Source organism: Petaurus breviceps, unplaced genomic scaffold (genome assembly GCF_028583685.1).
Source record: "Petaurus breviceps papuanus isolate PSGF00001 unplaced genomic scaffold, PetGlider_PUasm1.0 138, whole genome shotgun sequence".
Taxonomy (NCBI): Eukaryota; Metazoa; Chordata; class Mammalia; order Diprotodontia; family Petauridae; genus Petaurus; species Petaurus breviceps.
Window position 1 is genome coordinate 22,670,142 of NW_027185694.1, and position 21,381 is coordinate 22,691,522.

General features: G+C 36.1%; 1 protein-coding gene across 2 annotated transcripts in view; it reads left to right on the forward strand.

Annotated features, from left to right (window-relative positions):
- The window catches only part of RAB11FIP3 (RAB11 family interacting protein 3), a 172,284-nt gene that overhangs the window by 67,942 nt on the left and 82,961 nt on the right, over positions 1-21,381 (forward strand). For both annotated transcript variants that reach the window (XM_069107918.1, XM_069107925.1), the window contains exon 3: positions 4,478-4,566. In XM_069107918.1, the coding sequence (XP_068964019.1) occupies positions 4,478-4,566 (89 nt within the window). The remainder of the gene's footprint in view (positions 1-4,477; positions 4,567-21,381) is intronic.

Consider the following 21,381-nt stretch of genomic DNA (forward strand, 5'->3'; position numbering starts at 1 on the left):
AAAAAAAAAGTACACGGAGTCTTCTTATTTGCATTTCTTCTAAATTGATATGAATTTTTATTCTTGCTTAACCAATTAATGATCTGACTATACACAGAGAACTATTTCAGAAACTATTCTCATGTCAGGAAACAGGCATTTTCTTTTGGTTAAGTTATAATCAATTTTTATAAACAAGGAGTTTTTAAAACAAAAAACATAAACTATAACAAACTTATGAAAAAATTCTCCAAATAACAGGGAGTAAGAGAAATTCAAATTAACACTGTAGAGGTCAGGGAACCATAAAATATAGAGGTAAGGGGGTTCCCAGAGCCTGTACCTCATCAAAAACAACTTTAGCTTTTACCTCATCCCCATTTAATAATGAAAGAAGGAAATAGTCAGTGTTGGAGTTGTAGGAAGTCAGGCATTGTGGAACTGTGACTTACTTGGTCTAACTATTGGGGTAGGGAGCAAGGATTATTTATAAACTGTTTATACCCTTTGACCTGGTGATCCTACTACTTGATACACACCCCAAGGAGGTCAAAGACAGAAAAAGGTCAGTATGTATGAAAATATTCATAATAGCAGTTTGTGGCAACAACAGCAAATGGATAAAAGTGTGTGACTATTGATTGGTGAATGGCTGAATGAATTGTGACATATAAATGGAGTGGAATATTATTGTAACATACAGATTACAGATAAATTCAGAGAAATATGAGATTTGTATGAAACTGCAGAGTAGAGAAAAAACTAAGAGAACACTATACAAAATAAGTAAATATTGTAGATAAAAACAGTACTAACATATGTCAGAATTCAAATTAAATATAGGTTCCAGAGGACTAATAAACACTTCCCTCCTTTCAGCAGAAAGTTGGTGAATTACGAGTGTCAGATGCATTTGCTGTGGTGGTGTTTCACATAGCTATTTTTCTTTTGAGAGATTTCAATGGAAAGTTGATAATTGGGAAGTAACAATAACACAAAAAGCAAAAGCATCAATTAAGCATGTTCTTTTAAAAAAAATCACTCTCATTTTTATGACTTTAATTTGGTATTTGCTATGTCTGGTATCTACTAGCTTACTTCTTGAAGAAAATATTCATAATATATAGATATGAGGCTTCTGAATAATTTACTAGCCTCTGACTCTTTGATTTCTTCATCTTGAACCATATTTTCTTAATAATATTTTATTTTTTCCTAATTATATGTAAAAACAATTTTTAACATGTGTTTAAAAAAATTTGAGTTCCAACTTCTCCCCTTTCCTCCCTTCCCCCCTCCTGAAGATGGTAAGCAATTTGATATAGATTACACATGTGCAGTCATGTAAAACATTTCCATATTAGTCATTTTATGGAAGAAAACAGAAAGTCAGGAAGCAAGCATGCATGCATGCTTAGATCTGCATTCAGACTTCAGCACTTCTTTCTCTGGAGGTGGATAGCATTTTTATCATGAGTCCTTTTGGATTGTCTTGGATAATTGTATTGCTGAGAATACCTAAGTCTTTCAGTTATTCATCATACAATATTACTATTACTGTGAACTGTGTTCTCCTGATTCTGCTTATTTAACTTTGCATCAGTTTGTGTCTTTCCAGGTTTTTCTGAAACCATTCTGCTTGTCATTTTTTGTAGCATGAGAGTGTTGCATTACAATCATATAACACAACTTGTTCATCCAGGGACAGGTATCTCTTCAATTTCCAGTTCTTTGCTACAAAAAAAAGAGCTGCTATAAATATTTCTGTACAAATATCCCCCCCTTTTAAAAAATCTCTTTGGGATATTGACCAAGTAGTGTTACTGCTGGGTCAAAGAGGTATGTATAGCTTTATAGCCCTTTGGGCATATTGAACCATATTTTCTAACTTTTTAAGTATGACCATCTTTGCATTGAAGCCCCCAAATATCAATGTATATGCTAACTTGTTTTACAGGATTATTTTCATAGAATTTCTTTGCTTCTTAAATCTCCACAATAGATGCTTAGTTTATAAGCTGAACCATTTTTTCCAGTAATGGTCCATGACCATGGTTTACCATGACCACTGTAAGAGAGGATTACCAAGTATCCCATGAAATAATGTTTCTTGCCACTATTTTTTCAAATTTATTTTTAAAATTCTGGATTTAAACACAGCAGAATACAAAAAAAAGGGATTCTTTATGAAACTGTGAAACTCCCATATACTCCCATAATACTGCTTCCTTTAAAAAAACGTGTGTATATGTATATGTACATATATAGTTAATATGCTTGTTTTATACACACACATATAATTCTATTTTCAAAACTATCATGTTTATCTGTACTTCCTTCTATCCTATACACTTAACAATGTTACAATGACTCTTTTTTGGGGGTGATGCATTATTGTTGTTAGCCCCATCTTTCTCCCTCCCCAAAACTAACCTAGAGAAAGAAAAGAGTCTTTGAAACAAATAATCATGGTTAAGAAAAATGAATCCACATAGTGACTGTTATAAAAATGTATGTCTCAGCACCTTGTGTCCATCACCTCTTTGCCAGGAGGTAGTTAATATCCTTTATCATCATAAGTCTACTGGAGATATGGTTTGGTTATTGCTTAACTCAGAATTCTTAAGTCTCTTTCAGTCAGTCAGTCATTCAGAAAATAGATATGCATAAGATAGCTCCTGTGTGCTAGGTACTGTGGTGCTATGCTAAGTGCTAGCATATAGTTTAAAATTATTTTTCTTTACAATGTTATTGTCCTTGTATAGCTAGTTCTTTTGGTTCTGCTCATTTTGCTCTGCATCAGTTCATACTATCCAAGATTCTTTGAAATTATCTCTTTATCATTTCTTAAGGTATAATAGTATTTAATTATAGTCATTTCCCACCTGTCTAAGAGGCAATACAAGGCACTCACGTACGTAGATTCTATGTGAGTTTTTCTTGTGTTTTTCTAATTTCTTTTCTTTTCTTCTCTTCTAACTGCCATCCTAATTCCCCTTTGAGGGTCAGGAAGTTTGTTTTACCTGTAACTGTGTGCTTCCCAGTGATATCCTCCCTCTTTAACAACCCCACACTCCCCTCCTGCTAGCTTGGCTCCCTGTTGAGACTGATATATTTCTACATCAAACTGTTTGTGTATGGGTTTGTGGGTTCAACCCTCTTGTCCATTTCAGGTAAGAGTTAAGTTGATCTAATATCCACTCCATCTTTTTCTTTCATGTTTATATATTCTTCTTATGCACTTACTTAATGAGGAATTGCAATCCCCCCTCCCTTCTCCTTTTTGTACTAGTGTATTCTTCCTTTTATCCTCCGTTTTCTTTCCCCTCATCAGACATTCAGAATGGAGCTGACCCCTACCTCATGAAATTTGGCCTCCTTGGATCTTTATGTTTCTGAATTCTGGGTCATCAGAACCCTCTCTGGTGTCTCACAAAAGAACGTTAGGGATTTCTGATCTCCTGGGCCTGGGCTGTCTGGATCTGAGAAGTAGTCTATACTATGCTGATTGTTTTTTTGAGGTCTTCAGAGTCCCTACCTGGGGCTCTTTAAGGGAACCCCTCCTCTCTTGCTACATATATCATTTTTTGGTCTGAGGATGTCTCTGTGATTTTTTTAATCAGTTCTGTGGTGGAAAACTTCACTTAACTGTCGGTTTTCATTGTATTTATTGATCGTTACTTGATTTGATATGAACTTCATAGTTTTTTCTTGAATAAGTATGTGGGAGCTGCATAGCCTGCCTCCTGGTTAGGCAGCCATCTTGATTAAATGTTTTTTTTTTCCCCTTGGGGCCATACTGAAGCAACTCTACCTACTCCTTTTTTTCCCCTTTCCTAGGAGCACCTATAAGCCTTTCTTCCATTTAGCTGCAACTGCTTTTCTGATTTCATTTATAGTGAAAGTGCCCATATAGTTATGATTTAATTCTTGTAAAATATCAACTTGTTAGTTGTTGAATCAAGATTTCACATTTAGAGCATCAACAGTTAAATGTTCATAGATAGTCTAAAAACTATCATTTTTATTACTTCCATTTTTTCTTAACAATCCAAATGATTACTATGTAAAGAAAAGATGACCATATGGACCCACACAGGCCGTTTTGTATTTTTATCATAAATTTCAGGGTTGCCATACCCAAAGAATTCCTAACTTAGTGGCCAACATGTTGGTAACGTGTGTGTGTCTCTCTCTCAGAGACTGTCGCCCAGACAATGGTCTTTATTAATAATATAATCAAAGCCTTTCCATTTTATCGTAGTTTGCTAGATCTTGCCTTTGTATCTTCAGTTTTTATCACAGTGGCTTGTACATAGTAGGTATTTAATACGTGTTTGTTGAATTGATCAGAGTTTGTGCTATATTGGTAAAGTCTTCAGTAACCCAGGTATCATCTCTGTGCTTTGATTAGATATTTGAGTAGGAAATACAAGTGTCAGACCAAAAGACATATGCTAAACTGAAACTACTAAAAGCTATATTCTTTTTCCTATAGATCCTGAGAGCCAGTTGTATGACATTGGATATGTCCAGGAAGATTCCCATGCCTGCCCTGATGAGTTTGATGACTTTGTTACTTATGAGGCAAGTATCATGAAAAAATTAGGGGCCTGTGGTAGGAGGCATATATAATACAGTCTGGTGTCTGGCATGTAATAAGCCCTCAGAAGTGGTTGTTTAAGTAAGGACTCTGATTCAGTTAATGAAATAGACCAAGCTATGAAGAGTATTTTACTTTATTTGTTTGTTTTAAATTTGGTTTAACAAAAGAGTTTGATTTTGAATTTGAACATCAATTGTTTTAGTACACAGTATAGGGAAACTTTGTATCACTGGGATGATAGTTTTATGTTTTGAAGATGCCATAATGTTTTTTAATTAACTGTTTAATCAGAAGTGACTCTGTGTATTTTATTAGACACTGATTAAGTACCTACCATGTGGAAGGTCCTGTGCAGGTCCTTGGATAGGCATAAAGATCTCTGCCTTACCAGGAGGCAATGTAGTGTAATATCTGAATTGTGCCGGACTTAGAATCAGGAAAGCTCAGGTTCAAATCCCACCCCTTGACACTAGCTATGGGGACATGGGCAATTAATCGTAGAGCCAGACAAGTAGATTGACCAACCCCAAGATAGAACTTTGGGGAACACCCACATTCAGTTGATGATATATGCATAATGAGCCAGCAAAGAATACTGAGGAGTGGTCAGACAGGAAGGAGGAGGACCAGGACAGAATAGTGTCATGAAATGTCAAAGAGAAAGTATCCAGTAGGACAAGGTGGTCAGCAGTGTCAAATTGTAGCAGAGAGGTTAGGTAAGGATGAGAAAAAGACCGTTAGATTTGGCAATTCAAAGATCGTTGATAACCAAGCCATTTAACTTCATTCACTAAGTCTCAGTTTCACCATTTATAAAATGGGGTTAATAATACCTCAGAAGGATGTAATGTGGGTTAAATGAAATACTGCATATACAACATTTCGTGAGCTGTACAGCAGTATATAAAGTCAGTTAATACAGATTGGCATTGGGAGATGATACATGTATATATAACTGAATATAATACAAATTTGAATATTAGTGCTGCATACAGTAATCATTAAAAAGGGTTGTAATTGACTGTGTAGGAGCAATGTGGTGCTGTACAATCAAATAGGAGCAGATTGACGTTGTTGTAGGTCTAGAAGACTGACACGTCTGAAAATATATGTGATAAGGTCTCCTGTAGCTGCTTAATATTCACAGTTGCTGAAGAAGAACATCTAAGAGCTAGCGTTTATAGACCCATTCTTTGAGATATTAATGGGGCATCCTGTGTAAACTAACCTCTCAAAGTCCGTTGTCAAACAGAAGGACAGAGCAGAATGTTATAGATATTCTGTGATGTCAGAATCCATTTTCTATTAGGTTACCAGAAAAGGGCAGCTCAGAAGACTGTGAGTTTTCATTTTATCAAAATTTCCTTTAAAACAAAAATGTCAACCACTAGGAAGATTGACTAATCTATGCTTTTTAACTTTGCCTTCTCTTCCTCCTTCCAAATGTAACCAATGCTATTCTTATAGTGACTTGTTTGTCACCCATAATTGTAGGCCTTTTGTTCTCCACTACTATTGAATTTTACAGCCTGAAAGCACAGTTACTGGGGTTGTTAGATTTATCCTTTTACCAAACTCTTTCCTGGTTCCTTAGAATAAGAAGAGATGCAAAGAGAATTAATATCCGGCTGGCTTTAAATGTTTTTAAGAAAGACTTTAAAATGTACTTCAGGCATTTTAGAGATCTTTTAGGTCTTAAAGGTTAACTTCGAATATGAGAAAAGCATTGGACTTGGGAGTCTGGCCTTGGTCCCAGCTCAGAGTTTGCCATTCACTGGCTTTGTGACCGGGGCAAATGACTTAACCTTAATTGGGATTCAGTTTTTTCTCCTTGTAAAATGAGAGGATAGATCCTCCTCCTCATCATCACCATCTTCACCACAATAACAGTTTGTACAGGATTTTATAAGCACCTGTGTGTGTGTGTGTGTGTGTGTGTAAGTGTGTTTGTGTGTATATGTGTGTAAGAGAGCTGACCTTTGAGTCAGAAAAACCCACACTAGCTGTGTGATCCTGAACCAAGTCACTCCCCTCTCACAACTGAGCCAGGACCAAAAGTTGCTGTAAAGAGGCTGACTGGCATTGAGAGTGGGAGTTTTCAAATCCAGTAGTTCCCTATAACAATGAAATCACCAGGGCAGTCCCTCTGTATTCTTACACTGCTCTTAATGTACAAAATGCTTTACATACATCATTTCATTTGATCCTGCTATCATTCTTCTAAGGCAGTTATTATAAGTATGATTATTCTCATATATGACTGGGGAAACTGGGGCTCAGAAAGGTCAAGTGACTTGGGTTTTTTTCTTTTTTTTGAAGGGCAATTGGGGTTAAGTGACTTGCCCAAGGTCACACAGCTAGTTTTTGTGTTAAATGTCTGAGGCCTTATTTGAACTCAGGTCCTCCTGACTCCAGGGCCGGTACTATATTCACTGTGCCACCTAGCCGCCCCACAAGTGACTTGTTCATGGCCAATCAATCTGAATGCAGGAGTCTCCTGACTCCAAGTCCAAAATTATTTCAGCCATATTACAGTGGCCTTCACGAAGACCCTTCCAGCTCCCTGATTATGTTTATTGGCTGTTGTTTTAACCAATATCCTCAATACTTAGAGAAGCATCACTGTTACATTTCAGATATCTCTGATGCAGTTACTAATGGGTCTTACTGGAGTCAGAGAAAGGGCTTTTAAAAACTGGTTGGTTATTCTTATACTGATTATTATAAAGAAACTAGAAAGAAAAGAGAGTCAGAAAGGTTCATGATGATCTCTGGCATTTAGATTCATCAATACCATGCCATCCTTAGGTTATAGTGAATTTAATTTCTTGCCCTAAGCCCTTTCTTTAGCTCCTATAACTGGGCACTGTCCCAGAGATAGTCTTTTCATTGAACACTTTCCTGGTTCCATAGAATAAGAATAGACCCTTATCACTGAAGAAGGAAGGAATTTAAGGACCTTACAATAGCTGTGCAATCAGAAAGCACTAATTAAATCCCTACTGTATATCAGTCACTGTACTACATGCTGGGCATAATAGAAAAGTGAGACAGTTTCTGCCCTTAAGCAGTTTATATTCTGCTTAGTGGATATAACATGTTCACATGTAAAGATATGACCTATAAAAAAAACACAAAGTAATTTGGGAGGGCAGGATACTAAAACCTAGGGAAATCAGAAGAGATTCTTACAGGAGGTGGCACCCCAGTGGTGAAAGGTGCTGGGGTTTCACAGAAGATATCAGCGGCACATGGAGACAGCAGATGGCATATCATGTATTGTGAGGAAGTGACAAGTGAGCCAGTTTGGCCAGAGCACAAAGTGTATGAGTGGGAATAATATGTAATCTTACCCAACCTGGGAGGGTAGATGGAGCCATATTGTGAAGGACTTGAACTGCCAGAGAAGTTTGTATTTTAACTTGAAGTTTATGGGGACCCCCAGAAGCTTCTTGAACATTCTTGAACAATGTTCAATGTTCAGAATGGGAAGATGATCTTGGTAGCTGTGTGAAGGATGATTAGATATGAGCAAGACCACACAACACACATGAACCCAATTATGAGGCTCTTAGTCCAGCCAAGGATGATGAGCCTGGACTAAGGTAGTGCTGCGAATGTAGAATAGGGGACAGTTGAGAGGGATGGTGAAGTAAAATCGACAGATTTGATGTATGTAAAGTAACATGCACCATTCCAAATCACCAAGGCCAGGAGGTAGGCTCTCCTCCTTGTTCTTTGGCCTTCTACTCCAAAACATATACTCTATAGGTTTTTCAGTCTGCCCTTTTATGCCTTGTTTTCCTCATCAAAGTGGTCCTTGTTAATTTTAAACTGATTTTACCTGCATCACAGTATTCTTTATTCTACCTCTACCCCCTTAGGATACGCGGCATGCAGTAGTGTTACCACTTTCTCCTAAGGACAGCAGATCTCTTATTATTTATTGATCACTCACTGGCTACAAGTATATTAAAAGCCTGGGTCATAAGCTCAGGCCTTGAAGTCAAGAAATCCTGATACCAAATAAAATTTTGACTCCTAATCCTGGTACCATCTCTTTTTTGAGTTATTGCTTCCCAGATGCCTTACCTTTTTTTTTTTCTTTTTGGAGGGTGGAAGGAAGCTTGCCCAAGGTCACACAGCTAGTAAGTGTTAAGAATCTGAGGCCGTATTTGAACTCATGTCCTTCTGACTCCAGGACCAGTGCTCTATTCATTGTGCCACCTAGTCACCCCATGCCTTACCATTTTTTTTAAATCAAATGAGAGTGCAAAGGAATTATGTAGTTATTGTGGTCTGTTTGAAAAAAAGTAAATATAGAATTCTTGTGGGCTCTTTAACTAACATAAGTACAACCATATATGTATATACTTGTAGTATGTTTATATACATATATATATCTGAAGTATGTATAGATGTATATTTACATGTATTAAAATATTGATTTGATACCAGTATAGTTACATATAATCATATGTAACTATTACACATGTGTATATACATACATATATAATTATTTGTATAAATTTAGTTTTATATATACATAATTTTATTGATCAAACTTATAATACGTCCCATTTTTTTTTCTTTTTGGAGGGCAGTTGGGGTTAAGTGACTTGCCCAAAGTCACACAGCTACTAAGTGTAATAAGTGTCTGAGGTCGAATTTGAACTCGGATCCTCCTGACTCCAAGGCCAGTGTTCTATTCACTGTGCCACCTAGCCGCCCCTTGTAGGTCTCATTCTTAAAACAAAAAAGAGAATGAGTTTTCTTTTGGGGGATGGGGAGGTTGGCCTCATAGGAGGACTGTCTTGTGTGAAAACTCTGGCAACTTGCCTGCTACTTAAAATCTTAGATTTTCCCATAGTCATATAGCTATAATTATATGTCAAGCAAAACTTGAACTGATATTTTCCTCACTCTAAATCTGGCTCTCGATTTTTTTTAAGGAGTCAAAATGAAATTTTAGAGACTTAAAACAATTTAAAGTAATTCCATTCCCCCAAACATAGCAGAAAGAGTTATCTCTCACTGGAGCTAATCATCTTTTTGAATCTGAGTAAACATTCAGAACTCTACTATAGCTAATTTTTTTTGGTTAAAAAATTTAATTTAGACTTTTTAGATGGTTCTTAAATGATGCCTAAGATGCAATTATAGGCACAGTAATGATCTTCTAATTTTGAGAGAGGGGATTATGATATTTTATTATTTCTTCCTTATATCTCTTTCTTTGTGGGTTTTAGTGTCACAGAAAAACTAACAACCTTATAAATTAAGATTTTCAGAAAACAGATCTCTTAAAAACAATACAGTGCCTGTGCTACTTTGAAAAAATTAATGTTTATGTTCAGTCTACAGTCAAAATGGGCCAAAATATATTATGCTAATGGGTAAAATATATTTCCAAAATAGATGGCAACAGAAATGAAAAAGATTCTCATTCTTACCATCCTTTTGATCATCCATATTTTAAAACTATGTTGTAGTGTCTTTGTTATTGTATACTATAGATGGAATAACAATTTAATTTGACTTTACTCATAGATTGTAAAGAGGACTAAAAAAAAAATTAGTTTCTGTGCATCCAGAGAAAGAACTAGAAAGAATTAAGTTTATATCCAGGTGGAAGCAAAATACCTGATATTTTTCCTTCTCTTATTTGGTTTTATGTCCTCTTTACCATTTTTCATTCCAGCTGGTACAATCTGTCCTTATAACCTGACCAATGTATAATGTGAAAGTATTTACAGATCCTATACTTGACTATATGCCACCATTGCGGGGGAGGAGAGGGAAGGGGGCAAAATGTTAAACTCAAGGAATTGTGGAATTGAATCCTGTAAACTAAAAGGAAACAAACAAATTAATTAAAAAAAACAAATCACTTTCAAAAAAAATAAAATGTATTAATTCAATAAACTAAAAAAAATTAATTTCACTTGAGCACTTACTGTGTTGGATGCTAAGAGAAATAATAATTGTGGTGTTTCTGTCCCTGGTTAAAGAAATACAGATATAGGACATAAAATATTAAAAGAATTCAGGCTAGAAATGAACCTTAAAGATTATTGAATCCAACCCTTTCATTTTATAGATAAGGAAATTGAGGTCCAAGAAGATTAGAAGGTACTGAAGGTAATACAGGTTCTAAATAACACATGCAGAATTTTATCAGATCCCCTGACTCCAAAGCCAGCATTCTTTCTCTTCTACCATGTTTCTCAGAGGAGCAAAATGAGGTTTAGAGGGTTTATGCTTGCCTAAAGTCATGAAATAATAGCTAACAGGTCCTAAAGAATCTTGTCTGTTTTCAGTTCAACAAACATTTACTAACTGACTGCTGTTTACAAAGCACTGTGCTATAGTAAGTGAGAATGCACTATTTAGATAGAGTACCTGTCCTCATGAAAAATATTACCTAGTGAAAATATGTGACATGCTTTTTATTAAATATAGCACAAAATAATGCATTAATCGATGAAAAAAGTACTTAGATGAAGTTCGAGGTAGGATATGATCATTACCAGTGTAGGGAACCAGGAAGTTGATATGACTACCCAGACTTATGCCTAAGAAAGATGTCTGTTAGTTGATATAAAAAGTGATTTAAAGGAAGGGGAAGGGGAGATGGGAAGATATGTTAGGAAACATATATACATATGCACATACACATACATATACAGAGAGAGAGAAAGTACAGATGGATGGTACTGAGGGCCTGTTACTAGGATGGTAGCAGTAGAAATAGATATATGGAATAGATGTTTTATAGTAGGATCAATAAAATCTGATTACTTACTGCGTATGAAATTATGGCAGGAAAATTTATGGTAATGCTAAAGCTATGAGCCTGGGTGATTGAGTAAATAAATGGTGACATTACTTATAGAAATAGTGAAGTCAGGAGCAGGTTTTGGAGGAAGGATAGTAAGTTCAATTTGTGTTGTTAAATTTGAGCTGTCACTGAAGCGTATTTTAAAGGCAGTTGAAAATGTGAGCCTAGAGCTTGGGAGAGAAGATTTAAGGTTCCCTGGTGTAGAGGTGATAGTTCAAGCTGTATGAGTGAAAAAGATTGCCAAGAGACAAGATGGAGAGAAGAGAAAGTTGATCTTTTTTTTTTTGAGGGGGGAAGGCAAGGCAATCAGGGTTAAGTGACTTGCCCAAGGTCACACAACTAGTAAGTGTGTCAAATATCTGAGGCTGGATTTGAACTCAGGTACTCCTGACTTCAGGGCCAGTGTTCTATTCACTGCACCACCTAGCTGCCCCGAGAAAAGAAATTGAAGAAGAAAAATTTGATAATGCTAACTTTAAGGCTTTGAGAAGAGGATAAACAGTCAGTGAAGGGAAGGAGCAATTAGAGAGGTCTGAGAACCAGAAAAGTATGGTGTGTCAGACAGCAGGGAATTTCTGTTCATCCTTTAAAACTCCCTTCACATGCTACTCCAGCAAAGAAATTTTCCATGATTTTTTTTAATGGCCCAGATCCTCAAATCAGTAGTAACCTTTTCCTCCTTTGCTTGCTAGTCTGCTTGTATCTTCTTTTTTTGGGGGGGAGGGCAGTCAGGGTTAAGTGACTTGCCCAAGGTCACATGGCTAGTTTTTGTTTTAAGTGTCTGAGGCTGGATTTGAACTCAGGACCTCCTGACTCCAAGGCTGGTGCTCTATTCACAGTGCCACCTAGCCTCCCCATGCTTGTACCTTCTTAATATACTTTTAATAAGTTATTTATTTGTTCATAATTCATCTATAGAATTCCTCAGAATAACCAAAATGAGATATCTTTCATTTAATTCCTTTCATTCATTCCTAAATATTATAATCCAAGTCATACAAAAAACCCCATCGTTTGTTAAACCCTAGAATACTTCTCTAAAAAATAATTAAAAACCTTCTTTGTTGGTCATTTCTAAGAACAGCAAAAATATCCATTCTCTCTAGAATAAATTATGAATTGCCTTGACAAAATACAGGCTCTTTCAAAATACAAGCCACTTTCTTCTTTTACTTGTCTATGTCAAAGTAATGATACAGCTGATTGTAAGGAACCATATTGCTTTGGAAGGGTGTGGTACCAGCATTGTAGTTCATATTATTAATTTATTTAAATTTTTATTGATTTCTTTTAGGCCAAAACTAATTTTCTTTAAGTTTTTCCTGATTTCTTTTGAGCTTTTTTTGGGTTTCTGGTCTAGAACTAAATTTTCTAGCTTAGGCAATCTAGACTCCTTAAATAGTATTAGTATAGTAATAAGCCTGTTAGACACTGTAATGCAACACTTCCCTCTGCTGGTTATACATAGGTATAAAATACTTGTTTTTAGACTCATGGAAGATTAAGTTTTAAGAATGCTCATAAAAGATTTTCTCAAACTTTTGGAAATGTTCCTGTGAGAAATTTGAAAATAAATTTTATTAGAATTATGGAAGTGGCTTTATAAAGTTTTAACTATCTGCAGAGAAGTAGAATTAAGGGGAAAACTTACTGAGAAATGGAGAAATTCCTCCTTTTGAAAGCTTAAATATAGGCTTGAAAATGCAAGCTTAGCCAATATCCTTTTGTGTTTTAAATTAAATAACAGATATTAGATAGAAAGAGCCTATATTTTATCAAGACAATTTGTAATTTATTATAGACAAATTAGGTACCCTTCTTCTTAATGATGACCAACAAAAGAGGTTTAAAATTATTTTTTATAGAACGATTCTGGTATTTAACAAGCCACTGGCTTTTGGGTTTACTTGGTCCATAATAATCAGAAGCATTTTAAGTGAAAGATGCCTAATTTTGGCTATTTACTCCTAAGGAATTTGTTGGGAGTTACCCTGACTTAGCCATTTTTTAGTATACTGGATACTGTAATATGATTATGATCTAGTACACTGGTTCCCAGATGTTTTCTACCAAAAGCGCCTTTTGGCTACTCCCTAAATTACAGATTTCCCTGTCCCTAAATGCAGTTCTTCACCCTTCACATAAGCAAATCTTATAGATACTTATTGAAGTAAGATTAGACAGAAGGAGAAGAAATAGATAATTGTTTAATCCTTTTTGGCACCACACTTTCATAGCTATGGTAGTTAGAAAAAAATGTTCAGGTTTTCCAAGTATGTTAGCAAAGTGGCAAAGATGGAGTGATGAGGGCCATCTAGTGTGTGGGAGAAAGAAGGAACTATCTGAAGGAGTTCCTAAAGGGAGTAATTGGCAAGGCACAAAGAGATCCAGGCCAAAGCACAATTGATAGCATACAAAAATTGTTTCTAAAATGCTTTCTTCCTTCCTGACTCTCTCACTGTTGCTTTCTTGGTTACTGGAGGATTAGGGAGTGGGGGGAAGAGAAGTTCTAATAAAAATGATAGGGAAATGTGTCTTTGCACACATATTGTTATCTTTGAAGGTTAGTAGGTCAGGAAAAAAAGCCTTTCTGTTTTGAGTGCTGAGGCTAATTTGTTAAAACAAAACTCAATATGGAGTACTTCCTGAACTTTGGTTCCCTCCTCCCTTGGTCAGAAATAGTTGGATGTTTAATAGAGCGTAGCTAGAAGCAGATTAAACTTTTTGAGGTGGTGATACACCTTCAGGTGAACACACACACATTTCATGTTGAAGAGACTCCAACAACATTGCCTGAAAGGAAGGCTAAATTCATGTTTACTCAAAGAAACCAGAACTTAAATGCAGTTGGAAACCTCTTAATGTTGCAGGTAAGAAGTTGAGACTGTCTTTAATAGAAAATAATTTATTTTGAAATAAATGTTTTGCATAGCCATTTCAACTTTTTGAAATGTGTAGTAAAATAAAAAAAAATCAATAATTGCCAAATTATAGATGTCTAGAGCTAATTATTAGCATTCCTATTTACTTTGGAAGAGGGAAAGGAATGTACCCGATCTCTGTATACACAAAGCATACAGAACAAGGACCAAAAATGTTCATGTATTCTTAAATTATTGATCTGAAGCCTCTATAGAACTCTTAAAATTTTTGGTTCTTTGAAGATGAGCTAATGCCAACTAGTTAATTTTATTTTGTCACATGGCATAGCAAATTTGTCCAGAGTCAAGATAGAATTGAGCCAGTGTAAAAAAAACAAACCTTAAAGCCTTTGTACATTACAAAACTTATTTTAAAAAGTGGTAACTTGTTTAGTTAGCACTCTATGTGTTGTTAGATTCACAGGCTTCTCTAGACATTCCTAAATCTTACTCAGCTATTCAAAACACAATTAATTCAGACTTACTTTAGAATTCAGAATAAATACAAATATAGTAGACTATAAAAATACACAATATATTTTGAATAATTTTTTTTTTCTAAATGAAAGACATTTATCTAGTTAGCTTGCAAAGGAGTTTTCCAGGTAAACATGTTTAGAGGGCACTATTTCTTAACAAAGGACTAAAATTAATCCAGAAAAGATAAAGATTTGAAAGACTATAAGGAAGTAACCAAAATAATCTTACCAGAAAAGTGGGACAACAATATTTCTCTAATGTTAATTGGTTTGAAACTCAAGGGCTTTTATTAGGCCAATTATTAATTTTGATGCTCACAAATGAACTCTCCTCTTTTTCCAGCACAACTCCTTTTAGATCTTGCACCTCTTCTTTTAATCTTTCCCTTTAGTTGTTGTCTCAACTTTTCAGGGGGACTATGGACAACTTTTTTTTATCTGACTAACATTCCTAGACCTGTTTTTCATATTTTAATATTTGTTTCTCCAAACTTGATCCTTGTGTCTAAGCTTTATGTATTCCCACGGGAAGTGCCTTACTATATTCAGAAAGCATCTAATGTGGATATTTGATAAATATTTATTTATAATATTGCTGGATAGATTGGATCCCTGTGATACTCAGTTATGACAATGAGTCTTAAAAGGATTGATAAATGTGAAAGTACCCTGTAAATTAAAAGAAAAGTATTATATAAAAAATATAGTTTTGTATCTAATTTAACATTTTTGAATGGTAGGAAAGGCTGAAGCTTTTTTTTTTTAAAGAAATGTGGAATTATCATGGGCAGAAGTTGGTGGTATGCTTTTTTCCTTAAGAATCTACATTCACTGATATTCAAATGCAAAAGATTAGATTCTGGATGCTTTGAATCATTGAATCATATTGTGTTAGAGCTGGAAGGAACCTTTGCCCTCATCTACTCTGACTCCCTCATTTTACAGATAAGGAAACAGAAATTCAAAGAAATACAGTGTCTTGCCAAAAGTCATACAGGTAGGATGCAAGAAAACAAGGATTCCAAGATTTTGACTTCATATTTTGTGTAGAATAAGTCAAGATTGACTTTAAAAAATTGCTGTGTTAAAACTATTTCTGCAATTAGCTGTTTCTTTTCAGATGTAGGGTAGGTTAAACGGTTAACTTTCTAGAGGATCTTCAACTCAAAGTAACACTAGTTACTGATTGAATAGTTAAACATGATATCCTTGCAATTTGAATAAATAGGTTTAATCTTTGTGAGTCTTTGTCAGAGCTCCTTGTGGAGAAAAAGACAGTTTCAATAACAAAAATGACCTTTTCTTAACATACTCTTTGAGTTTATATGTTATTGAGCCAAGCATAAACTTAGGTTTTCTATCTTGGTATTAGAGATCGATGAGAGAAGAAAATGTCATCATCAGTTTGTTACAAAAAGTACTTGAATCTATAAAAGTAAATTTAGATACTTTTTATAAAAAAAAATAACAACTCTTTAAAGAGAATCATAATAATATCCTTTGGCTATGGTATTTGGAGAAAAAATCATCCGGATATATTTTATTGACTACTTTTGTCTCCTACTTGATCAAGTAAGAATAATGTTTAATGTCTCAGACAAAATTCCTGTAACTCATCTGAGGATTTATTAGTAAATGTTTGAAAAGGAAAACAGTCCTGTTATGTGAATTACTGTGCTTGCCAGACGCTAGGGGGAGAACACACACACACACATACACACACACACACACACACACGCAGTTTGACCTTCTTAAGGGTCAAGTCGTGGGGTAGCTAAGATTTGTTTTAAGTGGTGTTTTACAGTTAGATTTTTTTGTGAATTCTAAAGGTTTGTTAAAAATCTCTTTCCAAGAAATTCAGAATTCTGTGACTATAGTTCTTAACATAGTTAGGGAATCATGTTGATGCTTTATCATACATACTTATAAAACTATACTTCAAAAATCAATATTCCCAAGAGAGTATAAGTGACATATATTATCTACTATGTGAAGGGGGGAATTTTTCAAGAGTATAAGAATGATCTCTCAAAACAACTTTTAAAATGCCCTTTTCGTTGAATTTCTTATTATACTTCTTGTCCCTCGCTCCTATGATTCTAAACTTTTGTTTCTTTAAAAAAATATTTATTTTGAACTTAAGCACCAAAAATAGAACATTTCCATCCACACAGTAGAACCCAAAAGAACATTCTAAATTTTTGCCCAAACAAAACCAATGCAGCCAAGATGAGGAAAGCAGAATGATGGGGAAAAATTTTTTTTACAGAAAGTGTGTCTGATAAAAACCTCATTTCTCAGGGCAGCCAGGTAGCACAGAGAGTAAGAGCACTGGCCCCAGTGTCAGGATGACGTGGGGATCAAATCTGGGCTCAGACACTTAGCAACCACCCAGAAACACCTGGCCATGTAACCTTGAGCAAGTTACTTAACCCCAATTGCTTAGGGGCAGCCAGGTGGCTCAGCGAGTCAGGATGACCTGGGGATCAAATCCAGGCTCAGATACTTAGCACCACACCCAGAAATAACTGGCCGTGTAACCTTGAACAAGTTACTTAACCCCAATTGCTTTAAAAAAAACAAAACAAAACCTCATTTCTCAAATATATAGAGAACTGGGTCAAATTAAGAAGAATACAAGTCATTCTCCAATTGACAAATGGTCAAAGGATGTGAACAGGCAGTTTTTAGATGAAGAAATCAAAGGTATCTATAATCATATGAAAAAATGCTCTAAATCATTATCGGTTAGAGAAATGCAAATGAAAATAACTCTGAGGTACCACCTCACACCTGTCAGATTGGCTGATATGACAGACAAGGAAAATGATAAATGTTGAAGAGGATGAGGGAAAATTGAGGTTCTAATGCACTATTGGTAGAGTTGTGAACTGATGCAACCATTCTGGAGAACAATTTAGAACTATGCCCAAAGGGCTATAAAACTGTACATAGCCTTTGATTCAGTAATGCCACTACTCTAGGTCTGTATCCCAAAGAGATTTTTTTTTAAAGGAAAAGGACCTATTTGTACAAAAATATTTATAGCAGTTCTTTTTGTGGTGGCAAAGAATTGGAAACTGAGGGGTTTTCTGACAACTGAGGAAGAGTTGAACAAGTTGTAGTAAATGATTTTTTAAAATTTTTTTTTGAAGGAGGGAAGACAAGACAATTGGGGTTAAGTGACTTGCCCAAGGTCACACAGCTAGTCACTTTTTAAGTATCTGAGGCTGGAATTGAACTCGGGTTCTACTGATTCCAGGGCCAGTGGCCTATTTCACTGTATTCGCCACCCCAAGTGGTAAATGATTTTAATGAAATACTGACAAGCAGGATGGTTTCAGAAAAACCTGGAATTACACAAACTGATACAAAGTGAAGTGAGCAGAACCAGGAGAACATTGTAACAGCAATATTATATGGTGCTTATCTGTGAATGACTTAGGTACTCTTAGCAATACAGTGATCCAAGACAGTTCTGAAGGACTCAAGATGAAAAATGCTATGGGCCTCCAGAGAAAGAACTGATGGAGTCTAAATACAGACTGAAGCATACTGTTTTTCACTTTTTTTTAGTGTGTATGTATGCATTTTAGTCTGTGTTTTCTTTCACAACATGACTAATATGGAAATATATTTTGCATGATTATACATGTATAACCTATGTCAAATTGCTTACCAACTCAGACAGAGGGGAGGGGAAGGAGGAAGAGAGGGAGAGAATTTGTAATGCATAATTTTTAAAAATAAATGTTAAAAATTGTTTTTACATAGTAATTGGGAAAAATAATTTTTTTAAAAAAGAGAATTCTATAGTAAACTTAATGTCCAATTCACACCACTTACTTTAAAAAAAAGCATACATATGTTACTTTCAAAACTGTCTGAATTGTCTGTGCTTCCTTCTGAATTTCCATCTGTTCTCTTCTGTGTATTTAAAAATATGTTAAGATGGCAGAGTAGAAACAGGACCTCCATGTGGCTCCAGCTTCCACCTTCCCCAATTCATGTAAAAGGGGACTCTAAACAAACTTTGGAGCTACAGAACCCACAAAATGACACAGAGAAGCTGACCTCCTGCTGAGGACAGCCCTGCAGGCTGGCAGGAATCTCAGCACAGCACTCTGGGAGCCGAGCCCAGGCCCAGGTGAGCTGGAGGTTTTATCCCCAGGGCCAGCCTGACCAGCCACTGGCTGAAGGGACTCCAGATCAGCAGCAGCTATGGCCGTTTCCAGATTTATCAACACATAGATGTGAGGGACAAAGTGAGAGGTCAGTGCAGTGTGGACTTTGGGACCAGTAGTTGGGAGAGCATCGGATTTTGCCCCCAGGGCGAGAAGCCGCTGAGATGTGTTGCCATAGCCAGCACCACGTTGCAGCTTCAGCTCCTGGCCTGCAGACTGTAGGGGGACCAAGTGACCAGTCAGAGGAGTAATCGCTCTTGCTTTAACCTGCTTGGATCTGGATTGCAGTCTAGGGTGGAGGTCCTGGGGTGTGTGAGCAGCTTGCCAGAGCATGAGGAGGCTTCAGAGAGGGTACCCAACTAATACCTCTAGCAATTGAGAAAACCCCAGCGTTTGGGACGAAAGCTCCCCTGTCTGGTGGCAGAGTCCTACTGTGGCAAAAAGCCCAGGGGTCAAGTGACTGAGGGGCGACATGACCAGGCAAAGGAAGCAAAACAAACAGAAGAATCCAATATTACACTCCTATTTTGGGGACAAAATGGATCAAAGCATGGAACAGGAGGAAGACAGTGAAGTCAGAACTCCTGCACTAAAAGCTTCAAAGGAAAATTATGAGCTGGTTACAGGCCATAGAGGCCCTTAAGAATCAGATAAGAGAAGTGGAGGAAAACTTGGGAAGAGAAATGAGAACGATGCAAGAAAATTATGAAATAAGAGTCAACAGCCTGACTGAGGAAAATCACACCTTAAAAAACAGACTAACTCAAATGGCAAAAGAGGCTCAAAAAGGCAATGAGGAGAGGAATGCCTTAAAAAGCCAAATTTGCCAGATGGTAAAAGAATCTCAAAAGCTCACTGAAGAGAATCATTCCTTCAGAATTAGATTGGAGCAAAGGGAAGCTAGTGACTTTATGAGAAATCAAGATGATGTTAATCAGATCCAAACAGATGAAAGAATAGAAGGCAATGTGAAATATCTCATGGGAAAAACCACTGACCTAGAAAATAGATCCAGGAGAGATCATTTAAAAATTATTGGACTACCTGAAAGCCATGATCAAAGAAAGAACCTAGAAATCATCCTTCAAGAAGTTCTCAAGGAAAATTGCCCTGATATTTTAGAACCAGAAGGCAAAATAGAGGTTGAAAGAATCCACAGATCACCTCCTGAAAAAGATCCCCAAAACAAAACTCCTAGGAATATTATAGCCATGTTCTGGAATTCCCAGATCAAGGAGATAATATTACAAGCAGCCAGGAAGAAACAATTTGAATATTGTGGAAACACAATCAGGATAACCCAGGATCTGGCAGCTTCTACACTGAGGGATTGAAGGACCTAGAATATGATATTCCAGTGGGCAAAGGAGCTGGGATTAAAACCAAGAATCACCTACTCAGCAAAACTGAGTATCATGTTTCAGGGGAAAATATGGTCATTCAGTGGAATAGAGGACTTTCAAGCATTCTTGATGAAAAAACCAGAGTTGAATAGAAAATTTGACATTCGGATACAAGAAGCAAGAGAAGCTTGAGAAGGTAAATAGGAAAAAGAAATCATAAGCCACTTATCAAAGTTGAACTATTAACATTCCTACATGGGAAAATGATAATTGTAACTGATGAAACTTTTCTCAATATGAAAATAGTTGAAGGGAATAGAAATATGTGTGTGTGTCTATATAGGAGGGTATACAGGCATAGGAATACGTATGTGAATGTATGTATATATATATGTTTACAGGTGTACATAGAGGCCACAGAGCCAATTTAATAGGAAGGGATCATACTTAAAAGGTGAAATTAAGAGGTGAGAGAGGAATATAATGAGAGGAGATGGAGAGAGACAGAATGGGGTAAACTATCTCATATACAAGATGCAAGGGAAAATGGTTACAATGGAGGGGAAGAATAGGAAGGCAAAAGGGAATGGGTCAACTTTATTCTCATTGAATTTGGCTCGGGGAGGGAATGAAATACACACTAAATAGGGTATCTCACCCTATAGGAGAGTAGGGGGGAAGGGAATGAGAGGGGGATGGTGGAAGGGAGGGCAGTCTGGGGGGGAAGGGAAATTGGAAATTGGAAACTCACTTTTGAAAAGGGACGGGATCAAAGTAGAGAATACAACAAGTGGCAGGTGGGATAGGAGGGAGGGAAATATAATCAGTCTTTTACAATACATCTACTATGTTAATGTTTTGCATTAGCTATACATGTACAACCTCTACTGAACTGCTTATCTTCCCAGTAAGGATGGGTGACAAGGGAGGAAGGGAATTAATCTGGAATTCAAAGTTTTAAAATCAAATGTTTAAAATTATTGAGAGAAGATATGGGAGAGAACAGATTGGAGGAGGGGATATCCTGT